The sequence below is a fragment of the Diceros bicornis genome, chromosome 16, assembly GCF_020826845.1.
Source record: "Diceros bicornis minor isolate mBicDic1 chromosome 16, mDicBic1.mat.cur, whole genome shotgun sequence".
Classification (NCBI taxonomy): Eukaryota; Metazoa; Chordata; class Mammalia; order Perissodactyla; family Rhinocerotidae; genus Diceros; species Diceros bicornis.
Genome location: NC_080755.1, coordinates 30217934 through 30236986, shown reverse-complemented (window position 1 = coordinate 30236986; position 19053 = coordinate 30217934). Strand labels below are relative to the sequence as shown.

The 19053-nt window shown below is 48.0% G+C and overlaps 1 protein-coding gene across 1 annotated transcript in view; it reads right to left on the bottom strand.

Annotated features, from left to right (window-relative positions):
* MOCOS (molybdenum cofactor sulfurase) overlaps nt 1–17331 on the bottom strand; it is a 54072-nt gene extending 36741 nt beyond the window's left edge. Inside the window, exons 1-6 of the mRNA XM_058557013.1 lie at nt 17160–17331; nt 11039–11128; nt 8161–8227; nt 6641–7282; nt 3239–3315; nt 1543–1742 (exon numbers count right to left, since the gene is read on the bottom strand). Coding sequence (XP_058412996.1) covers nt 1543–1742; nt 3239–3315; nt 6641–7282; nt 8161–8227; nt 11039–11128; nt 17160–17301 — 1218 coding nt within the window. The 5' untranslated portion in view covers nt 17302–17331. The remainder of the gene's footprint in view (nt 1–1542; nt 1743–3238; nt 3316–6640; nt 7283–8160; nt 8228–11038; nt 11129–17159) is intronic.
* Between the last annotated feature and the right edge of the window lie 1722 nt (nt 17332–19053).

Sequence of the window (19053 nt, the reverse complement as noted above, 5' to 3'; positions counted from 1 at the left end):
ATCGGACTCAGTGTCCTCTCACCGTGAGCTCTGTAGAATCCCACAGGGGCCTGGCCTGTGCCTAGCCAGGTGAAGGAAGTGGTTGCTGCGGCAGGATGAGCACTGCATCCAGGGAGGGCAGAAACCAGCAACCATAGCGCAGCACCAGAACCTCCCCGTCCAGGAGCCTTTATGCTCAATATTTATTGAGCACCTGCTTCATACGGGGCTCCATGCTAAGGGATTATATATTGTATCTCATTTAATCCTCTTAACAACACTATCAGCCTGGTACACTGTTATCCTCACTTCATAGAGACTCGGAGAGCTGACATTAACTTGCCCAAGCTCACAGAGCCAGCAAGAGGCAGTCAGAATCTGAACCCCACTCTTCACCACTGTGCAGAGTGACTTCCACCAGCGGGAAGAATGAAATTAGGAGGCTTGGATATCAAAAACAAGAACTCCAAGTCTCATAGAAGGCTAAATTATTTTAGACATCCCCTGAAAAAGAGACAGCCAAACCCAGCCACGACGCCATCTGATCCTTCCCACACTGAGGAAAACGAAAGCTGGACGTTCTGAAAGCCTAGGAAAACGAAAGCTGGACATTCCTGAACCGGCACAGCTGGCCAAGCCTCAGCTACACACTCCACTCATGTGATGAACTTCCTCTACAAACACACAGAGGGAGAATCTCATCCTGTGTCCAGCCTCAGGGAAAAAGAGTCCTGGTAAAGTCAATGAGGCACCTAGACAGGCAGCTTTCTCTCCCTGGGTGGGTCCTCCTCTTTGAGGCTTCTCAGGGCAAATGAGGAATTCTCTCCCCGCTCCACCTGCCACAGCACACTTCATGGTCACTTGTCTGCCCTCTTCCACACCCCTCAGGAAATACAAACTTATTTTAGGTTCAAGAATGAAACTTATTTTACCAATTACCTAGAATAACATATTTAAGAAGGCAAACATTTTGCCCGCAATGCATTTTCCACCCTCCTTCCAAAAAAAAACATTTAAAATTGTATGCTTCTGGGTGGTGTCGGGGCCATTTCTCCTGGTGTATAACTGAGGGGCAGTGAGGGGTCTTCACAGTCAACTCACCCAAGAGACAACCTGTGGTTGTACAGCGTCTGCCCCTAAACGCCAGTGAGAACCGGCATTTCCCTCAGGAGAATATTTTCAAGTTTGTTCCTCAGAAAGTTTATGGCTATTCAGAAGAGGGGGGGAAACGTGATTCCTTGAGAAGTGGATTTTGTTTGAAGAACCCAAGTAGTTCCGAACCTGCAAACCACTATCTGCTCTCTTCCCGCTTGAAATTGACCATTTCCGGCTGCATAAAGAGGACTGAAAAACTAAACAGCCATGCTTGTTACAACTGTGCATAAATGAACGTCAAGAGCCTCTAAGGAAGGGCCAGTGGCCTCTCTAACACACACCAGCTTCGTCACAGCTACTGCAAGAGCCCGGAGGCCTTGACTGCAAATTTCAGTGCTGAGAAAGTCTGCAGAGTTCCAGAGGAGAGCAATTCTGTTGTGAAGCCAGCAAGATGACAAGAAAACCCACCTCGGAGTAACCAATGATGTTCCCATTGTCGTCGAGCACATTAAAATTGATGATTGGACCCTGAACCTCAGGGCTGCTGAACTCAGTGTCGCTGTAAATCCGTGCCACGGGGGCTCCGTTGGGGTACCGGAGAGTGGACAGGGCAGTGTAGGTGTACTGGGCCAGGGTAAAGGTGTGCTGCTTGATATTCTCCATTCCACCTCAAAAACAATTATGAAATGTCAAGAAGAATCATAAACTTTACGTAAAATTCACTCACTCATTTTTAAGAAAATGAGATCTTTACAAGTGGCAAACTTGGACCTCATATTAATGATTTTAAATACTTGTAAATATTGTATAGTACACTCCATACGATACACGTTTAGTCTTTAGTACTGAACCACAGTTTACCATTGCTGTTTCTGTGGAATATTTCCATTGGCATTCTTGTCCACCTGTTTTTTTTTTTTTTAAATGCTACTTAAGCGTTGAGATAATTGAGACCTGTTAATTGGTAACAGATTGCAAAAATGTACAGCTTTTTCTTTATTTTTATTTTATGTTTTTGTGTGTGAGGAAGACCAGCCCTGAGCTAACATCCGATGCCAATCATCTTCTTTTTTTTGCTGAGGAAGATTGGCCCTGGGCTAACATCCGTGCCCATCTTCCTCTACTTTACATGGGACACCACCACAGCATGGCTTGACGAGTGGTGCATAGGTCTGCGCCAGGGATCCGAACCTGCAAACCCAGGGCTGCAGAAGTGGAGCACGTGAACCCAACCACAATGCCACCGGGCAGGCCCCATGAATCCTGTCTGCCCCAGTGTTGGGCTAAGGCTGAGAAACCTAAGGATCTCATTATTGTGATGAAATAGAGAGAGAAAGGACTGCCTAACTGCTAAGTCATGTCCCTGGTTCACCACAACCCCATCTCCATATGGACGGTACAAGCAGTGCAACCCAGTTCTAGAAGCTCAGCCTCTGGAAGGAGCACCCAGAAGCACAGCTGGATGGTGGATGCCTGGCTCACCAGACAGAGGTTCTTCCAGTCATGCACCTTTGTCTCAAGCCCCGTAAGATGGGAAGTGACATCTATCTGTATGTCAGCCTGTGGTAGCAGCCCTCCACCTGCTCACACACCTCAAGTACTTGTAGGGAAGGAAAACGTGTGTCATTGCACAGGCCAGCAGCAGAGACAGTGGCTGGGCGCACAGGGCTAGGTGTTAGTATTGCCTAGGTTTAAATCCTAGCCCTCCCAGGTATCAGCTCCCTGGCCCTGAGGAAGGCATTTAACCTCTCTGAGCATAAGCTCCTTCGTAGGCAAAGTGGGCTTGTCATATAGCTCCCGCATGGGAGGACCCAGCAAGGTAAGAGCTGAATAAGGTCTCAGGATCTGTAACCATTCCCAGTGCAAGGACCAAGGATGGCTCCTCTGCTTCTGTGAAGCTATTCATCTCCTGATTTGGAAAGTCTGTTACCTGTTAAAATGTTCTTTTTACTGACCAAAAAAAAGCCTCAGTCACTTGCTCTTGCCTCAGAAGTCATTCTGAAGTTCTTTGGAATCAGCTTCAACTACATTCAGCGTATAACTGCCCTGTGCCGTTCACTTGCACAGACTCTAGCTCCTTCATCTGAATCGCACCTGTGCCAGGGCTCCCTCAAGGTCATGGGCAACAGGAGCAAATTTCACATGGATAAAAACGTCCACTGACCTGTGAGGCGCTCTAGGGCGTCAAATCCATGTTTCAGTGCTATTATGTCAAGGAATGAAATGGTGCCATCTTCAAACCTGTAACCAGGGGGAGGGGAACAAGGTCAAGCTGCGGCCAGCATCTCCATGCGCATTTTATAGTATGTAACAAGGTTTTGATTTTAGGCTCAGTCATAATCTATGAATACCTTCCCTCTGCTGCCTTATAAAACACTGCTCTCCCCCTCGGACAGAGGGCTTTGCACACCAAGACACACTGGGCTACCTCTGGCCCTGACCTGCTCTGCAGCTTTCTCAGGGTGGGATGGCAGTGGCGATAAAGGGCCCTCAAAGACAGTCACCACCTTGAGAAATGCTACGTTGCCCCCAGGAAGACTTTGGACTCGACAAAACCTCAAGTGCTGTGGGCTCTTGAAATGCTGCCCTTGACCCCAAGAGAGGACCACTGACAGCATCAATTCAGAGTGATCAATTGTGCAGCTAGGAGGTTCTTAATAAGAGTCCATGATTCCAAAGTCTACAGAACCACAGGCTTTGGTAAAAATTACGAGGCTCTCCATACAGTAGATGTGCACTTTCTGGATTATCAAGGTCTTCATTTTGTTTGCATTTTATAATTATGCATGTAGTCAAAATACTCACCAAATTTTTATTGTCCGCGTACTGAATGCCGGGCACTTTTCTAGGTGCTAAGGATCTAGCAGTGAACATGATGGGTAAATCCCTGCCCTCACAGTGCTTCCGTTCTCCTGAGGCCACAGAGACAAGGAACAAACTCACAGAGAAACCAAATAAGCAACATGCCAGGTAGTGACAAGTGCAATAAAGATGCATATGCAGAAGAGCTGGCAGCTGCCTTAGACAAGGTGGTCAGGGGAGGTCCCCTCTGAGGGAGATCATTTGAGCAGAGACCAAGTGGAAGTAAGGAAGCAAGGGAAACCAATCATTTTGAAATAGCTAAGTTCACAGTTTCAGAGGGAAACAGGGTTCCAGAGAGACGGTGCAGCAAACTTCCTGAGCAGGAGGAGCCTGGCACACTGCCGAACACCAAGGACATCAGTGGGGCTGGGAGCGCGTGAGCCAACAGGGCGGAGAGTGGTAGGGAATACAGTCAGAGAATTTCTACCCTGGGTGAGATAACAGGGAGCTCAAGGGCTCTGAGCAGAGAGAGGAGTGACAGGATGGGACCTAGGCTTTGACAAGACACCTCTGGGTGCTGCAGGAGCGAGGGGGAAGCTGGGCCACAGTGAGGTGGCTTCAGCAAGCATCGGGATGAAGGATGGTGACAAACAGCAGTCTAATGCAAGTTGACACTTTCAATGGAAATATTGTGTTCTGTACTTTTAATATTCTAGGGGTCAGATTCACTCAAAATATCGTTACTGCAATGTTCATTTCCTTATAAAACTAATGGTAATTAATAGACATACAGAATTAATAATGAATCAATGAATAAATTTTTAATTGATTAACCACTAATGAATTAGTAAATAATTAATCTTTAATAAGTTAAACATTATTAGCCAATAATGTCTTAAGTTATTGATTATTCAATAATAATAAAAATTATTTATTAATTAATCATTAATAGACTCTTGGGGGAAAGGGAAGTTTTTTGTTTCCATCAAAGGTTGTATCTCATTGGGTTATAAGATTGAAAAGACTAAGAACATGGTCCAGGTACATGTTCAAGAAACATTTGGGTTGGGTATTTTTTTTAATTGAGGTAACATTGGTTTATAACATTATATAAACTTCAGGTGTAATCATTGTATTTTCACTTCTGTATGGAGTACGTCGTGTTCACCACCAAAAGTTTAGTTGCCATCCATCACCATACAAATGTGCCCTTTTACCCCAGGGCTGGGTATTAAATCTCTTGAGTTCTAGTCCTAAGTTCACAAGAAAAAAATTAGGCTTCTAATGGTAAATAAATACATTCAGCTTTCTGGGAATCTTGGTGCAGCATCTGCTATAAAGCAACCAACCTAAATGGAGGGAATGAGGTCTGTGCAGCCCAGCCCACCTATGCCCAGCCTGTAATGAGCTGCCCCACTTCTCTTGGCCTTCAGGTGCCCTACTGGCTCAATAAATTTTGGGTTGTCAGTTTGTTCTGCCTTTAATATATATGATGTTGCGCCTGTCATTCTTTTCATACTCGGTTATATTACATGCTATATTATCATACTTGGATTCAAAAGGTTTTACATTATCATTCCTATTTTAGAATCCCCCAACCATGGAGAAGTCCTAAATAAAAGAGACATCAAATAGCCTCATAACGTATTGATGCCAGCTCCATCTTGGTGCTTCACCTATATTAGCTCTAAAGAATCGCTTCCTTTTAGACACCCACTTGATAGGAAAAACATGAGGTGCAGAGATCAAGTCACATGCCCCTGTTCCCATAGCTGGTGTGCTGTGGAGCCAGGATTCACTCCCCAGTGATCTAGCTTTAGGGCCTACGTGTTTGACCAATGACTCTACTGCCAAGGCCATGCTCCTATCTGTAGGACCCTCTCTGCACCTGGGTCTGTGGGGGATCTGACCCACCTTCCCATCCAGCCCTAGGCCTTCTCAGGCACCAGCAGGGTGACTAGCTCCCTGCCCCAACCCCATAGTATCCCCTGCTGTTGGACCCATCAGAACCCCAGCTCAGCTGCCATTTTTTCACCTTCTCACACATTCAATCTACGGGTCACAGCCATTGCCATTTGGGAGATCCCCAGGCATGACTCACACTGCCTGCCCCTGCACCCTGGGGCAGGGTTGGTTTGTTGTTTTTTTAGACCAACAAACTGGGGCAGAGGTCTACGTCATTTGAGGGGAAGTAGCTGCCTGCCCTCAAACTTCCTTAGTAACTCACAGCGGGGCTCACAGAGGCTGTTGTTAATGGCGTCCCACAAGTCTGATGGCCTCTGATTTAATTGATTCCTCTTGCTAACTAGATGCCAAGCTGAGCTGATTCTAGCTGCTGAAGAACTGGCTATGCTGTCAACATGTATGCACACTTGTTCAAATGGTGCCATCTCTTTAAGTCACTGTTTTTTAATTGCTGCTGCCTTTGTCAGTGCTCTAGGCAAAGGCCTGGCAGCCCTTCCTCCTTAGTCCTTGAGAGCCTGTCACCTTTTCTGCTTGCAGTCCTTACCTGCAGGCCCTTGTCCTCCCATACTGTGGAGAAGCCCACAAATGGGGGCAGAGTTCACTGAGCCACCTGTGGCATATCATAACTGACCTCTGCCCCCCCAGACCTGAGCCCTGCCACCAGCCTCCATGCCTGCCAGCAACGGCCAACTCCCTTGACCCTGGTGGCCCAGCCCCGTTCCTTGCACAATTCTACAGGTGGCACATGCCAGACCTGGCCTTGCTGAACCCCTGCCAGCCACTCCCCTGGCAAGGTTACCTTTCAACCATCGACTGCCTGGGGACATAGAAGTCTTCTCCTGCAAGGTAGGCAGCCGCCGTGCCTCCGCCAAAGTAGGTTTTCCTCAGCAGAGGAGCCACACGATTATTCACCAGCAGAGCGCCCAGGCCAGTGGGGAATCCGAAGATCTTATAGAAGGAGAGGGGGACAAAGTCGGCCTGGTGAACCGACAGGTCCAAAGGTGAGGTGCTCACATGGGAGGCTGCATCGAGCAGCACGAACCACTTCCCAGGAACGCTCACAGGGCACATCTGCCCGGACTTGAGCTCTCCTATCCAAGACAGGGGGTATCTGGTTCCGGAAAAGTTACTCTGAGCTGGGTAACAGAAGAGATGCGGAAGCTGGCAGTCGGGGTCGCTGGCAGCAGTACCCTGTTTCTCCGCCAACCACACGTCCTCTGGCCTGACCGGGATGCAAGTGACGTTCATGGCCATGGTGACCTTCCTCATGCCCACCACAGATGTATGGCTGTCGGTGAGGTAACAGAACCGACTCCCGCTGCTCTCCGGGCCCGGGGACACCCACGGGAAGGCCTCTGCCACCAGTTTAAGAGCAGCCGTGCTCCCGGCCGTGAAAATCACACTGTAATCCTCTGGGGAGGTGTGGAAGTGCGCCAGGATCCTGGAAGAAGCACAGCATCAAGGCAACTCCTTGGTCTCCCACCAGTGTTAAATGTTTGGAGGTAGTTGTAGTTCTACTAAATATGACCTCTTTCTACCTTAACAGCTAGAAAAAACCCAGACAGGCTTTGCTACACTTGTGAAATTAGGGCAGGGGCAGAGAAAATTGTGGGAAGAGATGACAAAGAGGTTCAAACTGGCAAAATCACCTTGCCTCCCAAGTCCCCACCCCACCTGGATAAGACAAAAATCCACAACGACCTTAATCTTAGCTGACACCCCCTGCTCCTTGGTCTACTATGCAGCTCTGTCATAGCAAGTGTCAAGTCATTGACTTGTTTCACATTGCTTTTAATATTGGCAACCCAGTATGACTTTCAAATTGGAAATAATTTGAAATTGTATTGATTCAAGTAACCACCTGGAAATTATTTACCAAAAACTAATTATTACACGTGGAAAAATATAAAGAACTGTTTAACATGCAAATATTAGTAAAAAGGGGGGAAAAAAGATGAATAAAACAAGATGTCTAATGAAACATGAAAAGAAAAACCAGAGGAACTGTTTTTCTTCTCTCTGAAAAAAGACTTAGAAACCTGGCTCACTTCTTGTCACTCTGGCCCCAATCACCCAGAGCCACACACAACAGCTGTGCACACCTCAGAGCCACCAACCCACGCTCCTGCCCGCCCTGCACCTCCTCACTCTCACCTTCCCATCCCCTGCCCCTGATGTTTATCATTGTGCATGTGTGGCCATGTAGCTGAACGTGATCTTCCTGAAATCAGCTCAGAACCTTTGAGGGATGCAGGCAGATGGTAGGAAGTAAGTCTATCCTTAGAAGTATCCAGTCAGGCTGGCACCTCTGCCACTCACCTGTAGCGCACCTGCTCCACGGTGTCGTGGGTGAGCTTGCTGCTGATGTTCTGGCTGTGAGGGTTGCCTGGCAGGTTACAAAGACAAAGCCATCGAGTCACTACTTATGGTATCTCCTTTTATATTCCTCCAAAACCCTCTCCCTCAAAAAGTTAAGCATAAAACTACTACATGAGCAAACAATGCCACTCCTATATACTCAAGAGAAATGAAAACACATGTGCACACAAAGATTCATGCACATGGATGTTCAGAGCAGCTTTATTCATAAAGCCAAACTCCGGGAACAAGAGAAATGCCCATGAGCTGGTGAACACATAGACAAAATGTGGAATATCCATACAATGGGAAATTATTCAGCAACAAAAAGGGAGAAACTACTGGCTATGTCATGAATGAACCTCAAAAACATGCTAAGTGAAAGACATCAGACACACAAGTTCACATACTATACGATTCCATTTGCATGAAATGTCCGACAAACGCAATCATAGAGATACAGAAAGTAGTAGATTAGCAGTTGCCTGGGGCTGGGGGCGGGCAATGGGGATGAACAGTAAATCAGCATCAGAGATTTTATCGGGGGAATGAAAATGTTCTAACTGATCTATGGTGATGGTTGCACCACTTGGTGAAGTTACTAAAAATATTGAATTGTACACTTGAAATAGATGAATTTTATGATATGTGAAATCTAACTTAATAAAGCTGTTAAAGAAACAACCCAAAAACCCTTGCCTCACTAGTAAAACAAGATGGGATCCAGGAAGAGCATTCTGGAACTGGAAACCAGCTCAGAGGCAGCCAGGCCAACGCAAGAACCTTTTCTACAAGTTCCCCAAGAGGTAGTCAGCCCAGCTCTGTTCATTAACTCCAGGGAAACCCATACACAACCTCAGGAGGCTGCCCTTTCCCCTAACCATGAGACAGAGCCATGAATGCCACTTAATCTAAGTCCCCATCTGTTGCCCTGTGTTCACACTCCTGCTCCTGGCACCGTTCCTGCAGAAACACATCCATCTCCTCCTCCGTCACGTCTCCTCTTAGCCGCCCATTCTCAAGGCTAAAAGGCTCTCCCAATTTCAACCTTCCCTTGTCAATTTCTAGTTTTTCTCCCCTCCTGGTGTCCCTCCCTGTGTGTATCCCAGAGTATCATTACCTCCCTCAAAACACAGTCCCCTGATGTGAACACAGACCCTTGAAGGGCCTGACCTGCAGGGCCGGGCACCAGCATTTCTCAGGAGCAGGACCACATGTGCCCATTAACACAGTCTGGCCTTTTTTGTTTTTGTTTTTTCAAACCACACTGTAGGGTCTAGGAGATGTCTGGCCATTGAAGCTACGAATGTTCCTTTTCCACATCAGCTAGCAACCTGTGGGACTTGGTGCTTACCCTTGTTGCCCTTCGTTACCCTGGTTTTCAGTCCCGCATCATTGGGACCACCTGCAGTCTCAATTCTGTCATCTCTCAGGCCAGTACCTTTCCCAAGGTGATGACTCTTGCAAAGGGGAAAGAGGGAGAACTGCAGGTCTCTTTGCAAATCATGGATTAAAATCGAGATAAAGTCCCTCGCTGGCATCCTCCCTGGAGACTGTTCCCCAGATTTAAACATCTGCTGGCTGCCCAGAGCCTTAGTGTGGCATTAGGGGACCATCATGAACCGAGGCAGGCTGGTGGGGGCTGAGGGCTTGTGCTCCTGAGCCAGACGGCCTGGAGACTCAGCTCCCCCAGCTCTAGCACTTCCTGACTGTGTGGCCTCAGGTTACTTACAGACCCTTTCTGAGAGGGACCCGCTTTCCTCATCTGTGAAACAGGAGTGATAACAGAACCCGTACCTTAGCTTATCTGATAACAGAAGCTTGTCATGAGGATGGAGAGAGAGATAATACAGAGGAAGCATTTGGAGCAGCACCTGAAGCGTCGTGAGTGCTCGGTAAATATCATTCATTGCTGGATCATCACCACCGCTACACCTGCTACTGCTGCTATTAGTTCCAGTTCCCTTTAAAGCTATCTCCTGATCACACTGTGCTGTTGATTAATGCCCTCAATGACTGCCCATTGTTTCTAGAATAAACATCGCGCTCCACAGAGCACCTACAAGGTGCCTACCTGCCTCTCCATTCATACCTCCTCCACTCTCCTCCCCTCCCTCTGTGTTCCCGGGCTGCTTCCTGAAACCACTACAGGGTCTTGCCTCATGCTTTTCCCTCTGCCTGGAATGCCCTTCTCCTCCTCTTTTCTGGGTGAATCCCTGCTCATCCTCCAGCATCCGCCTCACTCCTAAGGAAGTTTTCCCTGACACTACACTGCCAGCTCACTGTCACTCTGCAGATACAGACCCCCATGGCACCAGGGCCTTTTGTTCATATCCGTCACACAGGTGGTAATTCACATTTATTTGGAAATCACTTGATTAAGGTCTTGTCTTGACTAGACCATAGTCCACAAAGGCAGGGACTGTATTGACTTTCTTCCCGTTACACAACCGTGCCGGAACACCAGTGGCTCAATAAACATTTATGGAGTGAATAAATGAATAAATGTTCCTCCTGCCGCCCCACCCTCCACACCGTGCCAGTCCCACAGGGTCATCCCACCACCAAACAGCACCTTCATACCTTTGTGCCTTTCCTGACACCGACCCCTTCTTCTAGAAGTAACCCGTGTGTCCCCGAGCCAGGTCTTCCCATCCTGGCAGCATGTGTGTTATAGGGAATGACCCTAGGAGACCCCCTCTCACATGGGGCTTATTCAGCTTTGCGTGCTCAGCACGGTCCCAGTCTATTAATCCAACATTTATTAAGCAGAGATATATCAGCTGAATGTAGTTGACTAATTTCAATGCAAAAATCAGTTTTGGTGTGTTTTTCTTACCATAAACATTTTCCGTGAGATCTTTAGTGAAGTTTGTGAGCTGGCTCTCGGGGAACAATGTGGCTCCTGCATGGTCAAGATAGACAGTTCCTGAAAGAAAACACAAAATAAAGCTGTGGTTGTTTTTCATAGGTCTTCCACTCATCTTACTAGATGTGGTTTGTGTGAGCCTGACCAGTGCCCATTTGATGTGTGCAGACGTAACACCAGGCCACTGATTTCTCCTAGCCTCTTGATATGTGCTTCTTAATCCAAAGGTTGGCATGAGCAATGGAAGAACTGCACTTTCGATGTTTAATGACCTTTCAAGCCCCAAGAGAGCCTTCCTGACTAACCAGCTCTCTCAGGAACCTGGAAGAGCACCCCACACAGAGAAGGAGCCCAACAGACGTTGGTGATTAAGGTAAACCTATTTCACCTATGACTCACACCCTATTCTGGAGGTTCGGTGCAGCTTCCTTGGCAGGGCGAGCCCTGATTCTGGTTCCCACAGTGAGTTCTACAGTCCTCAACCCTAGGACAGCTTCCAGAGCTTCGGAGAATACTAGGAATGTAAAGGATCTTTCCAGCCTCTCTCAGAAACAGAGAAATGCAAATTTAGATCAGAGTGAGATAATTGAGCCTTATCAATCAGATTGGCCAAGATCAAAAGGTTGGATAACTCACTGTGTGGGTGAGGATGTAAGGAAACAGGCCCGCTGGTACGTGGCTGAGGAGGGTAAATTGGAAAACTTCTTTATGGACAGCAATTTGACGACATCGGTCACACTTTAAAATGCAAACTCTCAGGGCCGGCCCTGTGGCTTAGCGGTTAAGTGCGTGGGCTCCACTGCTGGCGGCCCGGGTTCGGATCCCGGGCGCGCACTGACGCACCACTTCTCTGGCCATGCTGGGGCTGCGTCCCACATGCAGCAACTAGAAGGATGTGCAGCTATGACATACAACTATCTACTCGCGCTTTGGGGGAAAAAATAAAAAAAACAAAATAAAATGTAAACTCTCTTTGACCTAGCAATTCCTCTTTTAGGAATTTATCTCATAAATACCCATGCTTTTGTGATATGGCCTGTCTGTAAGGATATTCAGTGCAGCACTGTCAGCAATAACAAAAGATCAGAAGTGACTTAAATGTCCATCAACATGTATTTAAAATAAAGAATTCTTGTACACTCATCTAGTGCTTCATAAATACTGACGTGGAACAAACTCGGAGATACATTTTCAAGAACATACAATATGAATAGATTCATTCTTTCATTCACTTAACAAATATTTTTGTGTGTGCAGGATGGATTTTTTTTGTTTGTTTTATAACAGCTTTATTGAGCTATAATTCACATAACATAAAACTCGCCCTTTTAAAGTGTACAATTTAATAGGTTTAGTATATTCATAAAGTTGTGCAACCATTATCCTAATTTTAGAACATTTTCATTCATCCTAAAAAGACACCTCATACCCGTTATCAATCATTCCCCTATCCACTCAGCCCCAGCCCCTGGCAACCACTAATCTACTTTCTGTCTCTACAGATTTGCCTATTCTGGACATTTCACATAAATGGAATCATACAATATGTGGCCTTTTGTGTCTGGCTTCTTTCACTTAGCATAATATCTTCAAGGTGTATCCATATTGTAGTATGTGTCTGAACTTCATTCCTTTTTATGGCTGAATAATAGTCCATTGTAGGATATACCACATTTTGTTTATTCATTCATTCACTGATGAACATTTGAGTTGTTGCCATTTTTGGTCTCTTATAAATAATGCTGCTATGAATATTTGTGTACAAGTTTTTGTATGGACACATGTTTTCTCCCATTTGGTGCGTTGTCCTTTCACATTTTTTTTTTCACTTTCTTGATGGTATCCTTTGAAGCATAAAAGTTTTTAATTTTGATGAAGTCCAATTTGTCTATTTTTGTTGTTATTGTTGCTTTTACTTTTAGTGTCATAAGAAATCATTGCCAACCCAAGATTCTGAGGATTTGGGCTTATGCTTTCTTCTAAGAGTTTTGTACTTTAAGCTCTTTTATTTAGGCCTTTGATCCATTTTGAGTTAATTTCTGAATACAGTGTGAGGTAGGGGTCCAACTTCATTTTTTGCATGTAGCTATCCAGTTGTCCCAACATCATTTGTTGAGGAGACTATTCTTTCCTCTATTGGATAGTCTCGGCATAATGTTGAAAATCAATTAGCCATAGATATATGGGTTTATTTCTGGACTTACAATTCTACTCCATTGGTCTATGTGTCTATCCTTATGCCAATACTACACTGTCTTGATTACTGTAACTTTATATAAATTTTACTTACTTTACTTTTATGAGAAGTACAAGTCCTTCAACTTTGTTCTTTTTCAAGATTGTTTTCACTATTCTGGGTCACTTGCATTTATATATGAATTTTAGATCAACTTGTGAATTTCTGCAAAAAACGTACCTGAGATTTTGATAGGAATTGCATGAAATCTGTAGGTCAATTTGGGGAGTATTGCCATCTTAACCATATTAAGTCTTCAAATCCATAAATGTAGGATGTCTTTCCATTTATTTAGGGCTTCTTTTATTTCTTTCCAGGATGTTTTGTAGTTTTCAGTGTATAATTCTTGTACTTCTTTTCATAAATTTATTCCTATGTATTTTATTTTTTGATGCTTTCCTTTATTTCGTTTTCACAATGTTCATTGTTAGCATATAGAAATTGAATTGATGTTTGTATATTGCTCTTGCATCCTACAACTTTGCTAAACTTGTTTTTCAGTTCTAACAGTTTTGTGTGTGGATTCCTTAGGATTTTCTATATACAAGATTATGTTATCAGCAAGTAGAGATGTTTTACTTCTTCCTTCCCAATCTAGGTGCCTTTTATTTCATTTTCTTGCCTAATTGCCCTGGGTAGAACCTCTAGTACAATGCTGATTAGAAGGGGTGAGAAAAGACATCCTTGTCTTATTCCTGATTGTAGGGGTAAAGCTTTCAGTCTTTCACCATTAAGTATGATGTTAGTTGTGGTTTTCTGTAGACAGCCTTTATCAGGTCGATTAAATATCCTTTTATTCCTAGTTTATTGAGTGGTTTTACTTCAAGAAATATTTACTGAGCACTCACTATGTGCCAGGCACTGTTCTAAGTGCTGGGGACACAACAGCAGACAAAATAGAAGCTGGTATGATAGCGACAGAAGAAGACCATAAACAAATAAATATAAACTATGTCGGGGGTGAGAAATGTTATGGCTCAATTATGTAAAAAAAATAAACATGTACACACACATATAAATGTAGACAACCACTGAAAAGACACACAAGACACAAGTGGCAGGAGTTGACGCCGGGGTGGCCACAAGGGCTGTAGCTGGAGGAGAGGAGGGCTCCCTGGCCATTCTTCATCCTCCTTTGGCACCTTTTGAATTTGGTACCACGTAAATGTATTACCTAGTCCAAAAAATTCATTTTAAAATAACATTTTCCTTTACTGACAATTCAGAAATACAACATACCACACAAAAAGAAAGGCTTTTGTCTACCCAGCCATCAGGGAGATGCTCGTGTGAAGCCCCAGTGCACATGTGAGACCTGAGGGGCTGCCAAGAGCACCACACACCTTGCCCCCAGTCTTCTGACGGGCCAGCAAGCCATTTGGGAGAAGGCTGCTTCAGGCTTTGGTCCAGTAGTTAATTTTGCAAAACAAGGCAGAGATCTGATCTTAGGAGGTCAGCCAGCATAGTGGTTAACAGTGCAGAATCCAAGTCAACAAACCTAGACGGAATCCTGCTCCACCACTCTGGATTCCTGCGCTTTCATCTGCAGGTGAGATGAGTGTTAAATGAGTTGGTATATGACAGTGCCCAGCCCAGCGCCTGGCACACAGTAAACACTCCACAAGGTCTGGCCATTATTAGAAGAAGCAGGCAAACAACTCCAAAACCAGTTGGCATTAGATCTTCAAGAACGGAAATTCCAGGGTCTCTTCTGGCTTACACGCCTTCAGTTCTCAGTTCCACGCAGGGTGAGTGGCCATCAATCGGCACCCTGAGGCTTCAAGAACCACTTGAAATACACCTGTGTAATCAATATGCTCCCTTCACCAAAACAAGGAAATACCCATGCAATTGGTTAGGCAAAATATTTCAGCACTTAAAGATTAAGCATTTAATTATCCAGACAACTACCTAATCAGACAAATTCTCAAATCTGCAGAAAAACTACAGGGGGGTTGAGGGGGGTGGAAGGAAGAGGAAGTGAAGGTTATGTTATTTTGGTTTGTTCTGTTTGTTTTTCCCTGCCCTCTCTGCAGTTCATTTGTTTCTGTGAAAAAAAAAGGGGGGACATGTTCCACGACTCCCAGCGGTGGGAAGGGTGCGTTTCATCCACAAGAGTCTACTTCAATCATAATATAGAGGAAATGCTGGGAACTTGCACTAAATAGACAGACAGACAGACAGACAGACAGGTGCCACACACAACACTACCACAAACACAATAGCTGTTAAACCGGCTCTGAAGGCCAGCCTGGGATCCTGGCTATCACATCCAAATTTCACACTTGAGAGTAAAGGTGCTGTTCTCTGAGGGACAAGAGTGAAACAAGGAGGGGCCCAGAACATTCGTTCACTTTCCCAGAGTGGTGTGGAGGGGAGAGGTGGGCCAATGCCCGGTGTGAGGGATCAGAGCTGGAGGGGATTAGCGGATTAAGGAGGTGTGGTGCTGAAATAATTACCTACTGAATGATAACAACTTCTGGGATTTGCTTCAAAAGAATGGCTGTGTCCACTGTATCCGTCTCTCTATTTCTGTCGGTAGGAAATTTCCATAATAAAAAAGTTCAGAGAGAGAGAGAATGTGGAAGCAGAGACAGGAGGAGCTGTTTCCAGCAGGTGAATGTGCGACTGTGAAAAATGGGAAGTACAGGGAGGCCGCTAGAAGGCCCCCTGTCTCCCTCCTGGGCCTCCCTACTTCAGTACAGCACGGGGACACACACGGAGGAGGTCACAGCCCTTAAAGCCCCTAAAGGGAAAAAACAGTCACTATCCAAAACATTAGGAAATGACCTAAAGAGCTGAAATCAGCTACCTAATTAATGAAACGTAAGTCATGGTTGCTGTTGAAGCCGGGGAGTAGTCACCAATTGTTCCTCACGACAGAATAAATACACCTCAAATCCCGGTGCCCGGCGCCAAGACCTGCCCACTGACCCTGCGGCCCCTCCCTGCTCTACCGGCAAGCGGTTCTAAGACTCGAGGAAGCCCCCCACACAAGGTCCCTGGCAAAAGGGTGAGCCCCGACCCCGTGCGGGCCCCCTCCCGCCCTGCAGCAATGGGCTGGGGACGCCCACAGGGCCAGATCGAGCTTGATTTCGAATTTAACCCGCCTGTTCCGCCTTGCGGAACTCAAAGGCACGATATGATCCCGATCCTCACGTCCAATATACAGGCTCGCCCCGTACTTATAATTCAAATTGCACGGTTTGCTAATTCTTCAAGTGCCCCAGCGAGCTAGAGTTTAGAGGCATTGTCCTGAGTGCACGAGTAAGAAAACTGAGGTTTCGAAAATAAAAGCTGCTGGGAGCCATCCCAGCGCAGTCTGCTGGAGCGCAGCCTCGGCAGGCTCCCGCTCCGCGGCTGTGGCCCCTGGGTCCCAAGCCCGCGCTCCCACAGAGTTACACTCCCAACCCCACGCGCTGGCCGCCCACGCACTGCCCTCTTCCCTGGGGAGCATCCGAACAGTCACGCCGTGGACTTTCCTGCATTTTGCAACCCTGGCTCCAGCTGGACTTTTGGAGTCGGGAGCCCCGCGGCAAGCGAAGGCAAAAAGAATCCTAAGCCGGGTTCGCGGAGGGCGGAGACAAGTGGAAAAGGACTAGGTTGGTCCTGCACCCCTGGAGAGTCTAAGGAGCAAGAGTAGCAAGAAGTCTTGGGGCTTGGGACCTCAGGGAGCCGCGTCTACGAAGCGAACGCATGGACACATCCCTCCAGGTCTTTCGATTCAAAATGCGCCCCAAGTGAGGTAATGCCGCTCCCATCTGAAGCGAAAGCTCCTTCCACGTCGGTTCCAGAAACCGCGCGCTCCCCACAGCCGCCTGGCCAGCCCCGCGCAGGTAGCCCCGCCGGCCTCACCTGCCAGGCGGCCGAATTCTCGCGCCCGCAGTTCGCGCAGACTGCGCCGGCCGTAGCCATAGACGAGCCGCCGCGCGCTCGACTCCCGGAACTGCGCGAAGTCCAGCAGCTCGGCCCCCGGCTGCGCCGTCCCGCCGGCCATGACCCAGGCCTGCCAGCCGCGCCGCCCGGGCCCGGGAAATGCCCAGGCCGGTCCGCCGCGGCTCCGCCTCCTCCGCGCCGGGTCGCCCCTCCCCGCGCGCCAGTGGCACCGGGTCCGCGGCCCGAAGGGCGGTGCCTCTCGGGACCCGCCAGGCTTGCCGGGGCACGCTGACTCACGGAGTTTCACTTTCATCAGGGGTGGGGTGGGGTGGGGCGGGGCGGGGCGGGGGGAGGGAGTGCCGGTTTTTGTTATCTCTCGGAACAGTTTCCCAACGGAGCCCACGGAGGTGCCCCCAGACACCTGGAATACAAGTTCTCGTTTATCTCTGGTCCCTCGGAGAGGCTGGTGGGAGAAGCAACGAACTGCGTTTTCCTGCTCGGCACCTTGGAGCCTGGTGATCCTCCCCGCCCGACTCTCCCGGGCCCAAGCCCCGCACAGCGCCCGGGACCCTCACTCTCTCTGGCCGGACCCTCGTGTGCCAGGCGGGGCGTTTGTAAGGAGACTCCCCCGGTTGCTGCTCCCCAGTGGGGCGTGTGCTCGGCGTTTCTGAGGATGCGGCTGATCAAAGGGTGAAAGAGAAAAAATATTGGGGATCCACGAGGTTGGTTAATAAAGTCTCGGCGGCTGCGCACCGTCGAAACGGGTCGCTCGGGACAAGAGCGCCTCCTCCGCTCCGCCCTCGGGCCGCATCCCTGGTGCCAGAGGCAGAGCGGCTCGGTCCCGGGGCACCACAGCCTCATGTATGGAGCACAGGCCAAACTCCCGTGCGGGAAGTGCGGGGCCAGCTTCCAGGGATGGAGTGAAAGAGGACCAAGTACTGGGGTCCCAGGAAAGGTGCTCCGTGTGAAATCAAGTTGGGGGGCTCTACTGAGGAACCTGCGGCGAAGGAGGGCAACGGGCTGCGGGCCTAAGGGGAGGGGACTCAGATGCGGGCCCGGTGGGGGTCCAGGAGTGGCCCACTGGCATACCGCGGTGGGACGAGGTGGGAAGGGCGCCCACGCCACAAGCTCACTGCCTGCGCTGCAGCAGGTGGGCAGTCGCCCTGGGCGTCGGCCGCAGACGCCTTGGGATGCGTGATGATGCGGGCGGCAGACTCCTGCGCCCAGCCTCTGCCTGTGTAAAAAGCGCCCCGAGGGTTCTGCCCCGGTGGGCCACTGTGAGAGGCGTGGAGGGCCGTGCACAGCCCTGCCCTCTTGGCCTAGCCCCTGAATACCAGGACTGAGAAAGACCGTGGGAGGAGCTCTTTGTGGCCCTGGCCAAAGGCGCGGGTTCCTCGGGCTGCAGCGCTAGAGCTGGAGCCCGGGCAACTCCATGCCTCGGTGGCCTTTGCCCAAAGACCACCTCAGCTCGTCTCGCTCACTGCCAATACCCGGGACCTTACTCGCCGAGTACTGAGCACTCATACTGGTTCTGGAAGGAAGGAATGTATTAATGAATGAATGCCTGTGTTTGCTCATTAGCATCACCGCACACCCTACCCCCCTCAGCATACCTTCTGATCATCCTTTAAGCGGGAATCTTGGGCACTGATGCCATCTTGAACTCTCTCCACTGCATTCCCTCCTGTAAAAAGGTGACTTCTGGCAACAATAATAAGAGCAGGCACTGCACTGGAAACGCGTACGCTCTTACCTGTACTAATTTTTCAACAATTAAATAAGCTGATCTATGAGGTAGCTCTTAGAGGTGGGGAAGCTAAGGCAGAGAGAGAGAGAATAACTTAAGCAAGGGTGCACAGAAGATGGACAAGCT